Source organism: Chinchilla lanigera, unplaced genomic scaffold, assembly GCF_000276665.1.
Source record: "Chinchilla lanigera isolate Chin_1 unplaced genomic scaffold, ChiLan1.0 scaffold00010, whole genome shotgun sequence".
Lineage (NCBI taxonomy): Eukaryota > Metazoa > Chordata > Mammalia > Rodentia > Chinchillidae > Chinchilla > Chinchilla lanigera.
In genome coordinates this window covers 10639353-10662030 of record NW_004955411.1, presented here as the reverse complement: position 1 = coordinate 10662030, position 22678 = coordinate 10639353, and the positions used below count along the sequence as shown (strand labels likewise).

The 22678-nt window shown below is 40.7% G+C and overlaps 1 protein-coding gene across 1 annotated transcript in view; it reads left to right on the top strand.

Annotated features, from left to right (window-relative positions):
- Positions 1–19929, top strand: part of Ube3d (ubiquitin protein ligase E3D) — a gene marked incomplete at its 5' end in the record, with an annotated part of 155511 nt that extends 135582 nt beyond the window's left edge. Inside the window, 1 exon segment of the mRNA XM_013510700.1 lies at positions 19351–19929. Coding sequence (XP_013366154.1) covers positions 19351–19371 — 21 coding nt within the window.
- Positions 19930–22678: the final 2749 nt, after the last annotated feature.

The following is a 22678-nucleotide window of genomic DNA, read 5'->3' as shown; positions in this document are numbered from 1 at the left end:
TTTGGTAGTGAGCCTTTTTTCTGTATTCCTACATCCTTAGTTCTGGTCCTTTACCATGTAAACGGTGAGGAGAGAGTGCAGAGTGAACCAATGTTCAACTTTTGCATTGGGTAATAAATTAAAAGACTGTCACTAAAACCATTCATGTCCACTCCTTTTTTTTTTTTTTTTCCTGAAAGTTCTTTCTGTGACCTACTTCTGCGGATAAGAAAAATGATTTTGCCATCCTTCTATGACATTATGGCTATAGTGGACTATTCCCAAGTGTCTGGTGTAGGGAACCTCGAGAGGATAAGCATTAATTGTTTCCCAACTGCTGATGCATCATCTCGGCGGTGTCCATGTTTGTCTTTTAAGACTGCATCATCATTCTAATTATAGGTGAGCTTGTGGGATTGTATCTCCAGGGTTGTTAGACTGGGATGACACAATATGCATGAAAAGTAGTCACTTGAGAGATTGGTGAGCCAAGGTGATTGTTAAGGTCCAAATTCTGCCAAGTGTTCAGAGTAACACTTGGAGTGATGTTCACATTGTCAGTGTCACCGCCTGCCTAATTCTCACATTTTAAATCATTTGCTGAGTAAGGTCATCTTTAAGCTTATGTTGTTCCAACAAAAAAGTTAATCACTTAATTCTAATTCTTGGACTCATCACCTCAACAAATAACTTTTGTAAGAAACAGAAAATTGCCATGGAATCCCCAGAACCCCTCTGATAGTTACCTGTTTGTAGGACGAGGAAGAGCTGTGAGGGCTGCTGTCCTCTGGCCTCAACTCTGAGGCTTGTGAAGCAGTGTAGAGCAAAGCTCCATGTAAGGTTTTAAAGATCAGATTTGGTGGTGGGGGTCAGAATGTTTTGCAGAGTAACATAGAAGTATTAGAGTGCAAGGGTTGAAAATATCAAAGTTCCCAATGTTTTTATCTCTGTTCTGTTTAAAAAACAAAAGCAAAACTATGTTCTTTGACACCTCTGTAGAAAAGAAGCAAATCTGGATTCTAGTTATATAGTTCATTTATGTAATTATTCATTCCAGGCAACTATTAGCTTCAAGCCCCTGTGCAAATGACCAGCATTTACTGGAAAGCGCCTGTGCTCAAGACCTGATGGACGTATATCCCGAGACTTAGATAAAATATTACTGTTCCACGTGCATTTGTTTGGAGGCTTTTTAAAAAAGAGCGTTTGGTAAAAGTGGGTTTTACTGGGAAAACTACAAGAAGTGTCAGCAAGAAGAGGTGTGTGGCCCCTGTCTCGGCCTGTTCCAAGGCTCCTGGATATACCATAAGGCTGTGTCATATGCAAGGTTTGGGAAGGAATTGCATATGATCAGTGTTTTACAGCTTTTCCTCAATCCCACTCTGAGAAGCAACTCTTTGGAGTCAGCAGTTCAAGCGTTTAATCGATGTTGAACATAAGGCTGGAGTCTTTGAACATGATGAGGCTGGCGACCCAAGTATGAGGGTGCCTTTCTCATCTCCTACTTAACTCTTCTGAAGCTCAGTGCCACTCTAGACAGGAAAGTTGGGAGGGAGGGGAAGGAGTGCATCCAATTTCATTTCCCTACTGCGCAGCAGATGTGCCCGCAGGAACAACTGCACAGTGTGAGGCTGTCAGGTTTCCAAAAGAATTTAGCTAATGGGCCTCATTGCTCACAGACCTCAAAGCCCGGAGAACCCATGTGAAGGTTAGAGACGAGCACAGAACTTGAGGCTTCTGAGAGCAAATGAGTGATGGAGTTTTTGTGGACAGTATCCCTGTCCTGGGAGTTCCAGCTTGCCTCATCTAAAATGTGGGGCAGCTTCTTGAATAAAGGAAAGAAAGCACGTGTAAAGGCTCATGTGAACGGTAGATTTAAACTTCAGGACAGAGTTCTTGGCTGGAGAAAAGCCTGGAATACTGAGGAGTGCTGCAGCGTTTCCTCTTTCAGAGGCATTCTGAACAATCGCGCTCTCGAGTGACTTAGGTGTACTGCTAATGGGAAAAGCTGACACAAGCCTGCCTCCAGGCTCAGCACAGAATATATTCTAGGTACCACTGTAAGTATGACGGAAGGCCTGAAAATCACTAGCGGAAAGGCTAACGTTACACAATTCACATTTCCCCCAAGGAAAAAAATGTTTATGAAATTCACCTTTAGTAACCTGAGTCATGTACCACTTGTTTTCCAGAAACATCAGGATTAATAGTACCTGAGCTGTAAACTAGCTCATGACACTGTATTTTCTGATCTCTTGGGTCCAGAGAGAGCCATAGAGATCGGTTGCTGACTTGTTACTGTGACCTGTGGGACCAGAGGGAGCCCCTTTGGAAGTCTTCACCCAGCTCCAGACTTGCTTTCCCTGTGGCTCCCTATGTATTCGGTAAACACAGAGCCACAGCTGGGAGGAGAGTGACGTCAGGGCCGGGTGAGCCAGGGCAACCTGGGCGGATTCACCTGCAGCCTGCAGTGGGCCCTGCTCCACTCCCACGCTGCGTAATCACAGCAACATGGTCTTCGTTGCTTCTTTTTAAATATTTCCCAGGGGCCAAAATTGAAATCCTTCACTAAGTGTGAAGTAAAGTAGTCCAGGAGTGAATTACATAAGTGAAAGCAGAGGCATAAGGAACAGTGTGTTTGAAAGGAGGGTTGCTGCCCTGTCCCATGCACTGTCCATGGTTGCCCCAATATTTGTATTTTAATGAAAGTGTTCTGAGAACCATTGGATATGTAGTACATGTGTTGAACAGTTACACTCACAGGATAGGAATATAGAAGGTTTTTAATTTTCCCCCTAGTTTTCTCCTTCAGCTACATTTTAGGATTAGCGAAGGTGATACTGAGTTCTTTTTCTTCCTCCCTTCATTTGAAAAAATGATAATATAATGTACAGATCTTAATTGCTGAGTTTGATGAGGTTTGATAGCTGGACCCCCTCAGCCTTGGCACTATTGACATTTTATTTATTTATTTTTTGGTATCGGGAATCGAACTCATAACCTCATGCTTGTCAGGCAGGCACTTTGCTGCTGAGCTATATGCCTGGCCCCCTATTGACATGTTAGGATGGATAGTTCTTTCTTTGTTTTTTTTTGTTTTTTTTTTTTTAAGAGCTGTCGTAGTCTTCCCTGGCCTCTATCTGTTAGATGCCAGCAGCATTCCCCTTGTCATGACAATCAAAAATGTCTCTAGATATCGCTAGATATCTCCTGGGACACAGACCATGCTGGCTGAGAGCCACCAATAGACACCTGTGTCACCACCATCCAAGAAGCAGGTGTAAATTGTATCCGTTTCCCGAAGAAGTTCCTTCCAGCTGTTGCTCTTGTCACTGTTGCTGTTTGAGGCAGGGTCTCACTGTGTAGTCCAGGCTAACCTGGAGCTCACTGTGCACCCCTGGCCATCCTCAAACTTGGAATCCTTCCGTTTCAACCTTCCTAGTATTGAAATTACAGACCTATATACCATGCCTACCCTTCCCAGGCTTGATCCTCCCACAACTATGGTCTCTATTTTCTATCATCTTGTGTTCATTGTGCCTCCACTTGGATATTATGTAAATACAGTCATACAGTCTGTACTGTTCTGTCTGGACTCTCACATTGCGTATTTTTGCATTTTATCCATGTTGTGTTTATCAGTAGTTCTTTCTTTTTTGTTGCAGAGTACTATTCCATTATATGGATATGTTATCATTTGTTAATCCGGTCTCCCCTTAATGGCATGTGGATTGCTTCCTCTTGGGGCTATTTTGAATAAAGCTGTTATAAACGTTTTGGTAAAATTTTGTATGGGTGTGTTTTCATTTCTCTTAGGTAGGTGTCTAGGAATGAAACTCTAGAGTTTCATGTATGTTTTACTTTTCATTAATTGCCAAATACTCTTGCAGAATGGCTTGAGCCATTGCACTCCGGCGACTTTGTATGAGAGTTGCAGTCGTGCATGTCGGCCTTGGCGTTGTCCGTCTTTTTGGTTTCTGCTATTCTGGGTATCGCCTCATGATTTTCATTTGTGTTTCCATAACAACCAAACCAGTGATATTGACACCTCTGCAGGTGCTTTTTGGTTGTTTATGTATCCCCTCTTGTCTAAGTCTTTTATGTTAATTTCAGTGAGTACCAGCTCCATCACAGATTTGAGTCTCACAGGGAACTCAGTGAGAAAACTTTCTCCATTTGAATAAATGTGGTCTAAAACACTATTATGAAACATGCCCTTCTGTGTTTTGTTTTGTTTTCTTCCCTGTATCCAGTATACTGTGAGGTTTAGAGAGTGTTTACCTTTGGTGAAGTTAGAAATGCTCTTCCTCATTAGCCAGACGAGTGTACAAAACTACTCTAATTTTCTTTGCGTTAGCCTTCGGTACCTGGGGCCTCCACAGGACAGTCAGGCGTAAATCGTCCTTTAGCAGTGTTGACAAGCAAATTAGCAACAGGAACCTGTCCCCACACGGGGCAGTGAGTCACCTTCGTCACTCCTGCCCCAGGGAGTTTCCTGGTGAGACTTTTTCTTGAAGCAATTATTTGTCCCTCCTGCCTCCATTTTTCTTTTACCTGTGCAGAAATGGCTTTACTTAGTTTTTAAAAATTAAGTTTTTTTATCCAGAAAGGAAATGTTTTTTTCATTTCCATTTTTCTAATAATAGAATGTAGCTATTCCCTTTTTATTCCAGTGAATGGAAGAGACTCATGAGCTTAGTTTTCAGTTTCTCCCTAGCAAAATAATTTTACATGTTAAGGTGGTATGTTCTAGTCTGTCCTGCTTAGCTAACCAGAGAGATTCATCCTCTGGGTACTTCGGGACCTGGGTTCTGAACAGAAGACAATGATACTTGAAGCAAAGTGATTTCTCAGTGCACTTTGAAATGGGACTCATGGGCGGGTTTTGGTGTTTTAGACATGAAGTTCTATGTCTGAAGTGCTTTGTAAGCAGTAAAGCAACCTCTGGTTATGGTTAGTTACTGAGTACCGCTCCCACTAGAAGGAATGTGGCTGCTTGACAGCAGTGCAGTTCCATGTGTGGGATAGAAATGGAGAAGATGCGGCTGAGCCTTGTCCTATGAAAATCCCAGCCATGCAGCCTTTATAAATGATGGGGTCATGTTGACAGGCCTTGAGTTGTAGAAGTTCTCATGGACCAATGCGATGATTTGAATATAAATGAGACTTGCTGACGTGGATTAAAACATATCAAATATACTTAAGTTCTGGAAACCCTAATGGCCCTAAAATCACCAACAAAACCGTCAGTCCTTTCCAGTCTGTGGAAAACTCCAAAGAGCAAGAAAAATCTGATTTCTTTAACACATAAATTACAAAGAGGAAAGAAAGGAGGGAAGAGGGATCTGTGACTTAAAAGAAACGTAAAAGACATATGAACTAATTGTAGTATTTGAATCTTATTTGGATTCTGATTTGAACAAACACCAGCTATTAAAAATAACTGTGCGTTGGCTGAGAAACTTCGATCACTGACTAGATATATGATTTTATTAATAAATTATTAGTTTTTTAGATACAACCATGGCATTGTTTTATTTTTATAGTACTTTCTTTTTTATATCTGAATTATTTTAAAAAATTATAGAACTGAAATTTACTAAAAAATAATTTTGTAGCCGGATTTTGGATAAAACAAGAACAGCTATGAGTTAGTAACCACTTCCGGGTAATAAACGCATGTGAGTTTGTTACACTGTTTTCTTGACTATAATGTGTGGTAATACTTGAAATTTATCATAAATGAAAAACAAAAGACCACTTGTGTCTTGAAGATGGATGGTGTCTTGGGTTACCGAAGAAAGGCAGATGTTTGAACAGGGAGGGAAGACAGCTGGAGTGACCGACCCAAGCCAGGAGATTTGTTTGCTGGTTTGTTTATGGGTGTGTCAGAGTGAAAAGATTAGTGCACCACTGATCTGACCTGCCTCAGCAGTTTTCTCCCTACCTTTGTTTACTAGCCTCTCACTGACGTTACAAACCTGGGGTCCTTGAGAATAGGCACAGGTCATGCTTCTCTAACCCTGAGTCTTGGTGGTCCAAAGATCCCTACTGAGGAACCCCTGCGAGTCCATTCTGTTTCGTTTCTCATGCCTTGAGAAGATAGACCATTAAGAAAACCCGGGGAACTGTTTAAACATTTTTTTCAAAGGAATGTTTTATTCCAAAATAAGTGGGAAATAGAGGAGAACATGTTACAAAAGTGTTTATAGGCCTTACCTTTACGTGGGCTGAATGGGGTAGCTCCGAAGGCATAGCAGGCTCAGTGGAATACTTGTTTGTACTCATAGTCTTAGCAGTTAGATGTGTGTAAGATACAGCCTTTGAAACAATTCATGAGTTCCAAATTTTACTCCCCATCAAAGCATAGTTTTTTTTTTTTATGCAGCTTTATCATTTGGATAGTTAGAGTTCTTCTTCTCATCAGATACGAATTTATGTTTCTTTGTCTTCTCTCAGAACTTCTCCAGTCCTAAACATATCATTTTGCATTTTGCTGCCACGGACCCTTATATATTTAATGCCAGCTTGGTAGCTAGCTCTCCAGTCTTAAATTTCGGAGTTCATTGAGTTAGGGGGAGGAAGGCTTTTGGCTTTGTGGTTTTATTTCCCAAACACAAGTGTGAGGGGAGAGTGCCAGATTGGGGCCAGTCTCAGAAACTGCAGCATCTGGTGCAATTCTTGACCAGGCAGCAGAAGAGGCAACCTTGTTTACAGATGAAACAACCAAGGCGTGAAGACCACTCACTGCGTTCTCTCTGGAAGATACGTGTGTTCTTTCTCCACAGCCAGGCCGCTCCTTTCAGCTCCACCTCCCCACCTCCAACTTGCTTTCAAGGGTATGGTTTCCTCAGTCAGTGAAGAGGGCAGCTCACTGAACTTGTATTTTCCTGGAAAGATGGCAAATGCGGCTCTCATAGAAAGATGGAAGCCAGCAGTTGATGGCTGTTAGCTGATTTTAAAGGACACTGGTATTCTCCAGGAAAATATAGTTGAGATTTGGTCATTTCTAAGTATTCAGTTGCCTTTAGCCAGAGAAGTCTAGTCTACATTGTAATACACTAACGGTTGTGACAGCTCAAGTTTCACGTCCATTTATTCCCACCATTTGAGAGTGTCCTGATGAATAATCACCTAGAATCTTCTTTCCAGTTAATTTTATGATGCAAGTTGGACATATGTCTGAAGGGCCTAATTTTTATAAACTCAGCCAGGTATTTTAATGTATTAAAGAGCAATGCCTTAGTAATCCCAGACTCGGAAGTGAATTTCTCAGGAGCGGACTGTGTCAGTAATTAAGGATGTGCTGGTTTGAGTCCCACTGAGTACTTCCTGCACACCTTCATAGATGCCCTTAATTCTTTTTCAAGTAGCAGGTGATATTTTACACATCATTGCCTACATTCCTGTATTTTTTAACACTGTGGGTGTGCAGTGTTTCTTCAGATACAGTGTCTGCAACTTCAGTATTTGTCAATGGCAGACATATTGTTACTTAGGGTGGTATAAAACAATCTTATTTAAACCTGGATTGTGTATGTGTGAGTGTGTGTGTGTGCACGTGCTCACAATCAGCCATGTGTGCTTCTTCCTTTAAAAATCAAAGAAACATGAATTCATTGCTCCTGTAGCAATATTTAAAATAAACATCTAAGCATAATAATATTGATAATGATTATAAGCTCTTCCACTTACTGAAGACCTCATCTATGCCAGGGGCTGCCAGGCCATTTACGTCTTTTATCACCAATCCCTGGGACCAGTGGGGTAAGAAGTACACGGAACTGAGCTTGGGAGAGGTGGTGCAGCTACTGGTGTTGCGGGAGCATTTCAGCTTTCTCAGTGTTCAGAGCTGTATCTTATTGCTTACCCCAGCCTTGAGCTGGGTACAAAGTGCTGCCTTTTTACACTAGTCTGTTTTCACTTCTGTTTAATATCCTTATCTCCAATTCTGCAGTCTTTTCTTATCAATTAAAATTCATCTTTCTACCCTTCCTAGGAGAACATGATACTTCTGACTTCTGATGGAGCTTAGACAGTAGGCAGTTGCTGCATGCCCCTTTCTGTAGTTCTGTGTAAGAGTCCCTTCTGACTTTCCGTGGAGTTTAAAGTGCAATGCCAAAGCTCACAGTGGAATGTCACCCAGCACTCTTCCTTGTGCTCCCTTCGCGTATGAGAGTTTTCCTCAGCTTTTTCTTATACTTAGAAATCTTTGTGTCACTCTTTACCCTTCTTTTAAAAGAAACAAGTTAGACTTTTATGATACCGATTTATTTCCAGCAAGCCAAAATAACAGACTTAAGAAATAAATGTTTACTTTCAAGTGGAGGTACCAGTATTGCTTTCCCTTTTAAAGACTTGCACGTCCTACCTATTGTGTTTTTAAAGGAATATCTGAATAGTAAATGGCTCAGGAAAATGAGCTTCTGGTTACAGTTCAGTCCTTCCTCAGCAGTCATTAACTGTTACTTGATTATTCCGAGTCATAGCCTTTCTTACTGAGCTGACTAAACTATGCTGTATAATGTGTGCTGCTTCCTACGCTTCCAGACAAATTCCTGTCTGAGATTTCAGGCCAGTGTCTCATCGGTACTGTAGGCACTCCTCATCTTCCAGGGCTTTCTCTGCTAATCAAAGAATTATTTGTCCTTATAAGTAGGGTTTTAATTTGCAATTCTAACTCTTCTTTCTCCTTTTTACAATTAACCCAAAGGCGGAATCTACTTTTTTTCTCAATGAGATAGGGTGTCCGCATCACTCCAGCTATTAAATCTGGCTTAAAACTAGGACATTATAGATTCCTTCCTCAAATAAAATTACCATAGCAATTATCTCTCACCATAATTAGGTAGAAAGGAGCTTTTATGATGAAATGAATACAAGTCTCAGAGGCAAAGACCTGACTGCAAACCAGCCTTGCTACTAGCTAATAACCATGGGTAAAAGTTACCTAACTTTTTGGAAACTCAATTCCTCCTCAAAGTTTGAGGACAACTAAATTAGATATCTAGTCCAAATGGATTTTGTAAGGGTTTGATAAGATGAGATCACGTCTGGCACACGTTTCTTCATTGCAGATAAAATGAACTTTTTTTTTTTAAATTGGTACGAGGAATAGAACTCAGGACCTTGCACTTGTTAGTTGCTAGGCAGGCGCTGTGCTGCTGAGCTATATCTCCAGCCCAACACTTTCTAAAGCATTATACAAAATACTGTAAAATACACCCTGTTGATAGGTAAAGGAGAAGAGCGTGAACTCACTGTTAACTACAACAAACAGTATATAGTAAGTAAATACATTCGGAGTAAAATGTTGAGACACCATTGTTTTTTATTAAAGTAAATCTAATTAAAAAACCCAAAAAATCCAATGCTGCTATTTTCAGTTGATATGCCTCATTTGGAAAAAATGCATCAAATTATAATATTACCTCATACCTTTCAATCTAGCAATCCCATTTCTGGAACTCTGACCTAAGAGAATATTCCAAACCATGGAAAAACAAACCTACAAACATGACAGTAATTATTTCAGTGTTAGTTATGATTTTAATAATAAACCTGGCAGCAATTTAATTTTATAATGGGTTAAGACAAAATACTAAGCAGCATGTAAAAATATTTATCGTCTAAAAATATGCACGTGATAAACTATATGAAAAATGCATTTTAAAACTGTATGGAAAAATAGTTAAAATTGTAATTATATCAGGGTGTTTTGTAGCATATGTTTCATTTTCTTTCTCATTTTCCCAGACCTTTTATAAAATAGTATTACTTTTAGGAATAAAATTAGGGTTGTAGTTTAAATATATTCAGTCTGACAAAAACATTGAGTGCTTTTTCTGTGGCCTAAAAATCTACTCTGGCCTTTTTTTTTTTTAGCTTTAGAAAACAACAAAATATTTTATCTGTTTTACTCCAGGGAAATAGGAAAACAAAAACATATGCTTAATGGACTATTTAGAGTTCAGTATTTCATATATGACCCACGATTTAAGGTGCTGCTATATGTCAGCCCAATCTGTGTTAAACATTATAGCATTCTCACATAGCCACCTGCTCCAGAAAGTACTCCAAAATTAAGTTACTGCATTACTCAGGTCACTCCATGAAGAAAATGGATCTCATTGATATACTGACCACAGCATCAATGAGAGACTTTGAGCATTGCTTTGTAGGGTACCCTATATGCTACTGGGTTGAAATCCATTAGACCAGTGGTCCCCAACCTTTGGGTACCAGAGACTGGTGTGGAAGATAGTTTTTTCATGGAGCAGGTGTTGATAGTTGATGTTGGGATGATTCAAACATATTACATTTGTGCATTCTATGTCTATTATTATTATAGTGTAACTTACAGTGAAATACAACTCATCATAATGCAGAATCAGTGGGAGCCCTGAGCTTGCTTTCCTGCAACTGTACAAAGTAAGCTTGGAGAGTGTGAACCATCTGTTGCAATGAACCCATAATTTAAGTAGGATTCTTTGTGTTTCCTTTTAAATGCAATTTTTTTCTGTTGGCAGTCTTAGAGGCTTCTGCTGTTTCATCATTGAGTCTTTGCCTCTTTTTAAAGTAATTCTCCAGTGACATTTGTTTGCTTTTTACAAATTTTGACTAGAGTTACCTTGTGGATTTACCAAAACTGTGAGTGAGACAAGTCCAGGAAAGAGATGTGGACCAAATAGTAGATAAAATAATGAGTGGGCCATGTGTGGACTAAGCGTCAGATTCAGACGTAAGCCCTGCCACCAGATTCAGCTGTAGAGCTGAAATACATCAACTCACTTGCCAGTATGCCCTGCCACCAGATGCATCTTAATTGGTACCTGCTACCCACTGATACGGTTTTCAGATGAGTCTTCATGTAGTTGATTTCTTATGGTCTTTGTGCAGTCAAACCTCTCTGCTAATGTTAATCTGTATTTGCAGCTGCTTCCCAGTGCTAGCATCACCACCTCAACGCCACTTCAGACCATCAGGCATGAGATTCCCATAAGGATGCTTTCTTGCATTGGCACTTCACAGTAGGATTCACACTCCCTTGAGAATCTAACACCACTGCTAATCTGACAGGAGTTGGCGCTCAGGCAGTAATTCAAGCAGTGGGGAGCAACAATAAATGCAGATGAAACTTTGGTCAGTTGTCTGCTGTTCACCTCCTGCTGTGCAGCCTAGTTCCTGAACAGGCGTAGGGACCCCTGAGCTAGACAAGATCGTTTGCCAAGTAATGTAGCATTATCCTAGTTGAGATTTTTATTGAGATTTTATTGTAGATTCACTTATAGTAATAAGTACAGCAAGATCCCTATACACTTTGCCCCCTTGCCCACAGCCAGAGTATTCACATGGATACAATTCTTAATCTTACTCAGATTTTCCTAGTTTGACTTGTGCTCATTGGTGTGTGTGTGTGTGTGTGTGTGTGTGTGTGTGCGCGCGCGCATGCGCGCGCCCAGGCGCACTAAGCTCTATGTAATTTTATCACCTGTTTACTTTCATGTTTTCACCATCACAGTTAAGATACTGAACAATTCCTTCAGTGCAAAGCTTCTGCCTGTTACCTTTGGTAAACACGCCCTCTCTCTCGTCCCCAAGAACCTCTAAATCCTGGCAATCAGTACATCACCCTCTATTTGTAAAATGTTACTTAAAAGTGTTATATAAATGCCACCATGCATTGTAACCTTACGAGACTGGCTTTTTAAACTCAAGAGAATTCCATGGAAAGTCTTCCAAGTTGTTTTATCAATAATTTGCTTTCTATTGCTGATAAATAGTGTTCCATGGCACAGATGTAACACAGGTTATTTGACAGTTCACCTGAACTGATTTTAACTTCTCACTATTAAAATCATGCTGGCAGTAAATGTTCATGCACAGGTTTTTGTGTGAACCTAAGTCTCTGTTTCTCTCGGGAAAATTCCAAATCTGCAGTTCGAAGGCAACTGCATGTTTAGTTTTTAAAGAAATGTTTGTTTGGTTGTTTGTTTTTGGAGAAGCGCTGTATCATTGCATATCTTCTCCAGCAATGTTTGAAAGAGTTCAATTCTTTGTCAGCTTTTGGTGGTATTATTGTAGCCTTATTTTGAAGTCAGATTTGTGGTAGTTTCCTTTACGTGAACTAGCCAAATAATTTCTGTGAAGTCACCCATGTAGAATGACCAGATTGAGAAGAGAAACCCATGGCAGGCATATAAAAGCTATTTCCTCCCTATTCCTACGTTAGACCCCTCCCCAATTCATTCACTTAGTTCTTAATAAACTCACTTTGTGTTAGTTGGTTCCCTTTAGTTTCCAAATAACTAACAAAATGCCTGAGAACATCAGACTCAGACTTTATTAATATCAAGAAATCGAGCTGCTATCCTTCCTGTTCAAAAATGAACTCAGAGTAGAATCAAAGACTTAAGTACAGATCCTGAAACTCTGAAACATAAGGGAAACTTAAAGACACTGGTACAGGCAGTGATTTTCTGGATAGGACCTGAATAACACAGGAAACAAACTGAAAAATTGACAGTGGGATTGTATCAAACAAAAAAACTCTTGCATAGTAAACGAAACAATCAAAGAGTGAAGAGACAATTTATGGAATGGAAAAAAGTATTTTCTATATCCAGAATATGTAAGGAACTCAAAAATACATAACGATTAAAAAATCAACTTTAAATTGGGCAAATGATCTGAATAGATACTTCTCAGAAGAAATACAAATGACCAACACATATGTGAAAAATGCTTACTGTCATCAGCCATCAAGGAAATGCAAATCAGAACTACAGTGAGATAGCATTTCACCCAGCTAGTAGCTGTTATCAAGAAAATAAACCATGGCAAATGCTGGAAAGGATGTGGAGATTACACGGGTAGGAATATAAATTAGTACAGCCATTAGAGAACAACGTGAGAGTTCCTCAAGAAACTGAAAATAGCACTGGGCCACATTAATTCATATATATTTAGAAAAAAGGCTGAACTTAATTTGATTCTGTCTCTCTTGTTTGACAATTTCGTCTTCTAGAAAAAAGGTAGTTTAAAAAATACTTAAAGGACCTTTTGGATACTCAAATCAGCATCGTTAGTCTGCACTGTTCTAGAATGCATGTAAGTGGGCTGAAGTAAGGACAGGCCCTAAGTTAGAGCCCACTTCTAATTAACCGTGTTGCTTGAAGTCAGTGACCTTCACCAAGATGATGTGCACAGCTGCATGAAATGGTCAGGTTAGATCAGTGTCTCTCAGCCTGTGGAACACATTGGGATCACCTGGAGGGCTTAGTAAACGACAACCGCCTGGGGCCTTCTCCAACTTCTAACTTGGTAGGACTGGGTGGGCCAGGATAAGTTGCCTTTCCCAGCCAGTTCCCAGGTGACCAGTGATGCTTGTCCAGAGAGCACCTCGAGACCACTGAGCTAGATCATGCTAAATGCCCTCGGGGCCTAGTAGTCAGCATTACTATCTCACTCCCCCCAAACCTTAGATTTGCTTGCTGGTGAAATAAGGTATGCATTTTCGCATATACCCACTTCCCCTCAGTGATACAGATATGTAGTAAAATACAGTGGAGGCATAAAACAATATTTCTGTCATTTTTTCAAGTGGAAATTGCCAAAATACATTTACAAAGCAGCATAAGTAGAAATGTCTAGATATATATAGAGAGTAAAAAGCTAGAAAGATACTGAAAATGTTAATAGTAGTGATGCCTGATCGATAAAGCTGCACATTACCTTGTGCCATTCTTCCTGCGTGACAGAATTGCACACTCATGTGCCTGAACTGGCTTGGCCTTGGGACCACTCAGTACCGCATCTCATTACTGCTTACGCAATGTTTTTGTGGCCTTTTGTCGCTATTACCTAGTAGGATCCAGCTACAACCTCCCAAGCTGTCCCTCCTCTGTCTTTGACCATGGACTGGAAAACGTTTAATCTGGATGAAGTTTCTCCTTTGGTTGGGATCTCTATTAGAAGGATTAATATTATAGCTAAAATAGGAATTTAAAAATTACCACTAGAATAAATCCGTTTAAAGGACAGAAACCAATCCTCTGTTATGGGAAGCTACTTGGTCCCCCATTTTGAGAGTTCATGCCCTTCTTGGGATTTGGGCTTTCCAGTCATACTGATACCCTAAGTATGTGTACTTCTTCCACACTAAATTTCCCAGTGGTAGGAAAGATAGTAGTGAGCATGGATTCCCTTAAGAATATTATATATTAAGACAGTTTTCCTGCTAAAGTCACCACTCCTCAAACAATAGAAAATATTCCAGTTAACTGATACTATTGAAGAAGAGTCTTTCTGAACTCTAGTGACTGTATTTCTGACTAAACATATTTTGTCAGGAGCGTATTGCCAATAGGACCGTGCAGTGGTAACTGTACACGCCAGTCTAGTCCAGACCTGCGGTGGTGCCGCTGTTCCTCTCTGCCACATTCCTTCTTGAAGATGTTCGGTAGAAAGGAAGAACTACAAAGACCTTTTTATTTATGACTGATAGTGTATTGAGGTTTTGCATGACTGATAGTGTGTGAGACTGTATATCACATTTTAACACCCACCCCTATTAGCATCATTACCATACAAATATGTTTTGTGCTTGAGGCAGTGTGTGTTTATGTAACACCTAAAGGATATCTGGCATACATGTTTGCTCCATGAATTTGCTGCATTAGGTGAGTTTCTCAGTTTACCTTATATGGCTGGGGGCATCAGAGCTATTTATTCACATCAGAAACTCTTGTTCACTATGATAGCACCATCTAGGCTGACAGTGCACTCGGAATCTGCTTGTTCTGAAAGAAGTGATGAGATGTTTCCGTCTAGAATTAATTTGCTTTGTTGAAGGCCAGGAGAACTAGCAGCTGCCACATTGGTCCGTATTTTCAGCCCTATCCGGCAGTGTCCATTGTCTCTGTGTCTCTCTACACACTTCTCTCACTTAATACTGCTCATCCTGGCTTTCAACCTAGCTATCCACTGAAAAATATCACGAGGCTTAGCGTAACTGTTTCCTAGGTGGATGAAAATGAGAAGTTTTTCAGTTCTATAGAAGTTGTCACAGTATATCTGTGGTTTAAAGAAAATCCAAGATAAAGTCATCTTATAGACACTTCTCTTCTTTTTCCCCAGTTTTTAAAAACTTCTTACAGATTTGTAGACACTTGAGTCAGAATGCTGCAGTGACGTCCCCTTCGCCTAGCATTTCTCTCCCTAGTTGAGTGCTCTTATAATTTTTGCCAGTGTAGAGGGACAGGATCTTCCTCGTTGACCTGTTTCCCACATCTTTAAATTTTGTTCAGTCCTCCCTGTTCGCCAGGAATACTTTCAGCACGTCAACATCTTCAGTGGCAACAAGTATGTGCCAAACTGTGCCATGCCAATTTTATTGCCTTTTCTGCCAACACAGTATTCCTAGAGTAGTAATGACCTCTTCAGGGTACTGCCTCAGAAGCCTCTCTTCCTTTCAGAACTCAGGAAGTGTTCTTTTCTCCCATCAGGTGGTAAGTGTCCACCTTAAACTTCTGTCTACCACCTTATTAGAATCCTTACTGGACTGTCTCCTCCCTCCCATGTAGATCCCACGAGGGGACCTTTTCTTCTCACTGTGGTCGGTGACAGTCAGTAGCACATAGGAGGTACTTAACCACTGGATGACTGAAATCCCTTCCATCCCTGCCATCTCTGCGAGAGGACTGTCTTAGACTATTTCTCCAAAGGAAAAAGTTGGGTCCAGGTTTCATCAGGTCTGTTCAAGACTGAGTTAGTGAGTTTGTAGAAACTACTTAATCCCCATGTTATTTTAAGATGTCAAATACACTGGGTAAATGCTATAACAGTTAATTTTAAAAATTATTCTTGTGTTTTTCTTGTTTTTTGTTGTAAATTTTTATTGTAGATTTTATTCTGTAAAAGAAGTTTAGCTCCTAGAAACTGGGCTTTATAATACAAAATATAGAGTATAGATTCTCTTTTTCTGTGCTGCAAAGGCAGTATATTTCAGAATATAACCAAATAGGAGCTGAACCTAGACAAACATACACATTAAAAAATGAAAAATAAAATTGTGATTTAAAGTTAACAATGCCCTTTGAAGGAGTGTTTGCATATGGCTGTGGTTGCCTATTGTACAGGCATTTCTGAAGCCTTCAATTATGAAACTTGCATTTTCTAGTACAGTATTTCATAATTTTGTCTGATTTGTTTAGCATGCCCCAAGGCATTTGTGCAGTTTAAAAATAAATGCTAATTTTATCTTGTGTAGCCTGCCTTGACAGCATCTTTTTATTGACTGATTCCAAATCTCTGGTGAGGAATAAGTTTACAATAGGATTTTGTTAACTAGATAAAAGAATAGTAAAAAGTGTTGAATAAATTATACACATGCATTAAGGCATTATAAACTCAACATTTGGCCAGCAGCTGTATCAGTCTGGTTTTGTTTATTGTTATCTGAGAAGATTGTGTTTAAATGATGACTCGTATGGAAAGCATTATCTTTAGGCATCTTACCTCTCCGCCTTTCCGTTCCAAATGTTCGTATTCAGGTGCATAGTACTCAGAGTCAACCCGTACAGCCATGGGACAGGGTCCCCTCTTCAGTGTTTTTCATAATTACTTGCGTTTTATTACTGTGCATTCCAGAAAATGGAACACCCACCAGAGCCTGAAGCTGCAGCTGTACCCACATAGTCTGAAAGCTTTAAAAGTTTTACTTTGGGGAATAAAACTAGAAAGATGAAATAGAGATTTTTCTCAGTGTAGTGAGACAAAATAAAATTATACCCCCTTAAAATAAATGGCAGTGAGGGGAAGCAATTTTTCTTGTGATGGATAAAAGCCAAGGAACACACAATGGGCATTTAAAATGCGTGAACTCACAGAGTCTTAAAAGAAACTAATGACTGCAGTTTTTCGTTATGAAATCCTGAAAAAATACATAACGTATTTGTTAGGCAAAACTATGAAAACTAGAGATGATAAAAGGGCACATCGGGTCACATTTCCAGTTTTCCTTTTTTGATGGGGGCTCCACTTCGCGTTGCTCAGTCCGCTCAGATCTCCATCTTGAGTTCACAGTCACAGACGTGCCAAAGAAAGGCCATCTTTTGTTCCTGGAGGCGATGCAGAGGATTCAGAACGTGTATGCCTCTAGTTTTCTTTTATTCATGTGCAGAGTTGCAATGGGGAAAGAAGGGACTTGAGATCCACATTTCTCCCTAAACTCACCAGCGCCACTTGACAGGCTTTGTTACCTGAGAAACTCACTTTATTTCTGAGCTTCTGTTTCTATATTTATACACCGAAGTTCTTAGCGCTGCTTTTCCTAAATCTTAGCACAGTGATGGTGAAACTTTTAGAGCTTTCAGTAACAAAACAGCCAGCTGCGGCATGCGTGCCACACGTTGGCTACCACTGTCCCAGGACTCTGGTGAGGAGGAGTCAGAAACTTCATGTGCTGTGCAATGTTTTACAAGTTTCATGTGCGTCCTGTTACAGTTCCCATCTACGGATGGAGGAAGGTTGAAAGAGGCTAACAAGTCTATGAAAAAGTCACACAGCTAGTAAGTGAAAAATCTGCTTCCAGCACACTCTGTCTGTATTTTCAGTGTTTCTCAGCGTTGGCACTTGACATTTGGGGGCTGGTATTTCTTTTATGGCGGCTGTGCTGTGCTTTTTAGGATGTTGGCCACATCTCTGCCTCTGCCTACTAGACGCTAGTAGCTGCCCCATCCCTGGTGTTGACAACCAAGACTGTCTCCAGACTGCCAGATCTTTGGTGAGCAACGTTGTCCCCCATATGGGAGAAGCTGCTCTGCATGACTTCAGGGCTACAGTGCTTATTCTCTGTACTGAGTTGTTTCCGTTCCTATGCCGGAGTACTATACAGTGTAGCAACTTGCAGAATTACTGATTTTCATCCATCCTCTTCCAGTTTCTGAATGTGCAGCGACATTGTCTTCTTGAAAGTTGGTACGCTTCCGGTCCCTGTGAACTATTTTATAGAGGCGAATATCATCTGCCAGCAGTGCCATCCAAAGTGGGCCCAAAGTTAGACTCAAGGACCTCTGGTCTGCTTTTCTATATAACTCTATAATCATTCCCTAGTGGGCCACACATTGGTCTCTTGCGAACAGTCCCTTCCCATCTAGTATATTCATGGGCTCCTAATATCTATTATTCACTGAGAGATGAGGGAAAGTGACATGGATTTTCACAGCCACCATCTCGTTTGATCTCCCCAATAAACCCGTGTGGTTTACATCAATTATCCATGTTTACATTTTGTTTCGGAATCTCAACCTTTCCTCTGTGTTTGTTCCTTCAACTTTGGTGCTCTCACTGCAAAACTTGATCTAGACACCCAGCAGGAAGTTGGTACGGAAACTCAGCAGGTTTCTTTCTTAGCAGCACTGTATGAGTAGCACCCTTCTGAATTGCTCAACATAAAGCAGATGCCTTCTGCCCTGCATGACTCTTCCTTTTTCCTTTCCCCTTAACAGGGATCATTAAATATATGCCTCCTCTGATTGCATTTGGGGACTTAGAACTGACTTTCCTGATGCTGTTGACAGATGTCCCATATTTCTCAAGAGGGGGATGTTTTCACTTATATTTCTTACCCCGGCCCACCTTTCCTGGTCAAGCGTGAGCTTCCCCGGCCTCCCACTCTTCATTCAGCATTTCTACATTTCGCTCTCTTCTTGATATTCTCACAATCCCCAAATTATTGTCACCTCTAAACTGCAACTTTCTAAACTTTTGATTGACTTTGCCAGTGTTTGTTTCTCTGAGATTAAAACTATTAGGACATTAGATGCATTTGCTCTCAGCTTCATTAATAGGCAGGAAATATTTTTGCAAACGAGCAGTATGAATTAAAGTTTCTTGAAAACTAGGTTTTAAGATGAATTGCTACTGACAAACACAATAAATATAATTGCATGGGATTAAAACTATCAGCATGACCCGAGGAGAAACTGGTGTAATTACCAACAGTGATGAGGACTTGGAATTGCCTAGGAATCTCTGAGACTCAGAATTCTGCTTATGGAAGGTCCAAAACAGTAGTTGGAACCAATGGGAAGGAGAAGTAAATTATTTCATGGCAATATAACTTTAGTGTCAATTAAAACTTTTTTTTTCCTTTAAAGTGCCTGTGAATCACTTTGAGTGCTCTGTGGTTCATTTAAAAAAGACTAATTGGTTCTTGCTTGTAAAATGCAGTCTCTGGCTCCACTCAGTCCTTTTCCTTGGAAATATGCATTCTTACTGACCAGACTTTCCTGATTCTGATTTAACGTGCCTGTAGGATCTCATCGTATCATAGGAGGAACGCACTGCGAGCTTTTCTTTCTTTTCCAGGTGGCCTTTCTGAAGATGTAACTGTTGGAGCTGAGGCATTCTGCATCCCCAGCAAGCAGCTGTCCCTGACAGAGCCTGCTGAAGGCCAGCCCTCGGCCCTGTGGGCATCGATCACAAAGATAAGAACCAGAGAGGCAGAGGGAGAGCAATTCATTGAAGTTTTGGATTACTTGATTGCATATATTCTTTACACATGCTTCGGATCTCTGAAAACCCTGGGCTGTGAAGAAGGTTGTAGCAGCAGGTTATCAGCAGGTTAAGTATAGAACTTCCATCTCTACTCCCCACCGAGAGGAATATTCAAATCTGTGCTGCGTCAGCACCACCTGGAACTATATGAGCTAATGCAGGCCCATTTGTCCCATGTGGGGTGCAGCAAGGGACTTTAGTCTTGGAACTGAGTGTTAACTGCTGTAAACCTGAGGAAATAAACTTTTAAAGAGCTTCTTAGGTTTGTTTAAGACAACTTTAAAATATATATATAGAGAGAGAACTTTTTATACCTTATTCAGAAGAGCTGCTCAGCAGATATTTGTTGAATGAATAATTATCCAATTAAAGATCTTCCTGACTATGCAAGCCTACATGTGTCTTTTGTTCTTTATTTCTTTTGCCGCATACTATTGCAAATTAATAAGCATACCTCACTGGCATCCTGGTGCAGACTCATCTTACCCTTTGATACCACAGCAAGTGGTAAAGGAAAATTAGGAAAATTCTGAATGAGAATGTAGAACCGAGTGGAAATCCTGTAGAGCAAGGCTGGCTCCTGATTTTACAGAAAAGGTTTGAGACCTGCCTAAATTCACACAGCAAGGTCCGAAACGAGGTCTAGACCCAAGTGGATCCATGTTTTTTGATCAAGATCTCATCCATGTCCCTCTGACATCGTTCTCTCCACTCTGCCTTCAGAGGACTGTCTCTGGATCTGCAACTATCCCTGCTGCTGATCAGGCCTGGCAGTATTACTCCTAGCCGATAGACTGCCTAACACTGTGTTGCTTTCCTCAAAAGACCCGAGTTTTCTGTCCCCCAAGTTCCTAACATTATTAGCGTAGGAACTTGGCCTTATAATTTGGTGAACAGGCCATGATTTCGTCTTCCTTGTACTTCAACCAAAACACTTGTCCCACCAGCTGAGCAGAGAGCACCTCTTTTCGTTCTGTAACTGGTCGACTGATACAGGAATAAAGCCCATCTGTTTGATCCCACAGTGCTACTTTATTAAGCACAGTTGGAAACACTGAAGTCCTAGTGTTATGTCCAAGACTCACAGCCGCAGAGAATTAGTTTGGCTTCACTTAAGCCACTAGGCTCCCAAACATCATGCTGGTTTTTCATGCTTTTGATTTCTGTCATTATAGAGCAGGGTTTCTCACCCTCAGCACTATTTACATTTTGGCTTGGGCAGTTCTTTGTTTTGGAAGTCTGCCCCGGAGGGCAGTGCGTTGGAGGATATTCAGCAGCATCCCCGGCCTCTGCCCACCAGGCTCCAGCATCACATTCTCCTTCTCCACACCTACTTGTGATAACCAGAAGTGTCTTGCAGATAGTACCATGAATGACAAAATCAATCCCAGCTAAAAAGAACCACTACAGAGGCTGTGGCCTGAGAAAAAGTTTTGTGGACCGGCTGTGATTGTATAGTGCTAATGACATAAATCTTTATAAAATCTGAGTCTTTTTTGGCATGTGGCCTGGCCTTAGTATACTTTTTAAAGTTGTAACTTTTTAAAGTTTCCCACATCACCAGTCATAGATTATGTCACGACTACGAATGACTAAATCTTGTATCTCCTCAGGAAAATAGCACTATGGAGGGATCGGGGCTTCTGGTGGAGAACTTCAGTCTTTGGTCATAAGGTTCACACACTGAATAGTACCTTTGTATGCGACTGTTCCTCAGAGTTCAGTCTTTATGGGCCTAATAATGGACGTTGGAATAAATTATATGAACCAGAGCTCAGCCTATACAAACAATTTTTTCTGAGGTAATTTTTCTCCCTCTGGAGAAAAGAGAAGCCATCAGCATACTTAATGTACGTTTATGATTTAGATAAGTGAAGGTGCTAATGATTCAAAAGACAACTTAGTTCTGTTCCAAAAGCCCAGCTAGAAGGATATTCCATTTTCTTAACAGTATAATTCTCCCTTTATTATATTTTGTTAATTTGTTTTTAAAATTTGTATTTTCCTAGTACATGTTTGCAGTATATAATGATTATATTCATCATGGGGAGTTGTTTTGTGTACATGACACTTCTTATATTCTGATGGACTTTGTCTCCCTGAGTCAGGTTGGGTCAAAGCAGTTAGACACGTTCACTTCCATCTGGGGTCATAGGAGGAAGCAAGCTCACCTCCTTTCTGGAGGCATAAGTATGGGGATGGAATACATCTCAGAAATTCTGAGGGCCAGGGCCCCGTGGTGGTCATGCAACACAGCTGAAGCACAGACTTTCTGATACAGTGTTTGCAGTTGCACCTGTCATAGAGCCGAGAACCTTGTCATAGGAAGCGGTCAAGGCTCTTCTGTGGTTGGGGAGGGAGAGCCCGCACAGCTGAGCATCCACTCAAAGGGGGCTGCTGACATCTACAGTGGGTAGGTCTGAGGCATGGCATGTCTAAGTCTTTAAAAGTCCACCCTTGTGACCCCAGGGGGTAGGGAAGAAGGATATTATGGTTTAGATGGAAAATGTCCCCCTCAAGTCTCAGGTACTCAGAGGTGAGACTTTTGGAGGTGACTGAATCATAAAGGTGCTAACTTCATGAGCAGTGACATCCGTTCATCAGATCATAATGTGATGGTAATACCTGGATGGCATGGAAACAGGAGGTGGGCGTGGTTGGAAGGAGTGGATCGTGGGGATGTGAACTTCCTATCTGCCATGAGCTGAGCAGGTTTCCTTCTCACCCTTCCACCAGGTGTTTCTGCTTGCCACAGGCATAAAAACAATGAGACTAGCTGACCAGGGACTGAAACCTTTAGCAAAGTAAATCTTCCCTTCTTTACACTGTTTATGTGAGGCATTTTGTCACAGCGATTGAAAACGGATTAAGACTAAGGGAAGCAGAGAGTTTCATCAAAGAGAAAACTTCCCTGTGTATGTGTGTGTGCCCAAAACAGTGAGAAAAAAAAATAGCTGACATTAAAGAGATTTAATTTAGTTTAGCCATACTAGGAGTGCTAGAAAGGATTAATATTGACACCTGGAAGCCATTCTGCATTTGGCACAATAATTTTAGAATTATTAGAATTTTGAATTTTGAAATGCTATTAAGAGGTTATCAACGAGTCGGGCGTGGTAGCGCACGCCTGTAATCCCAG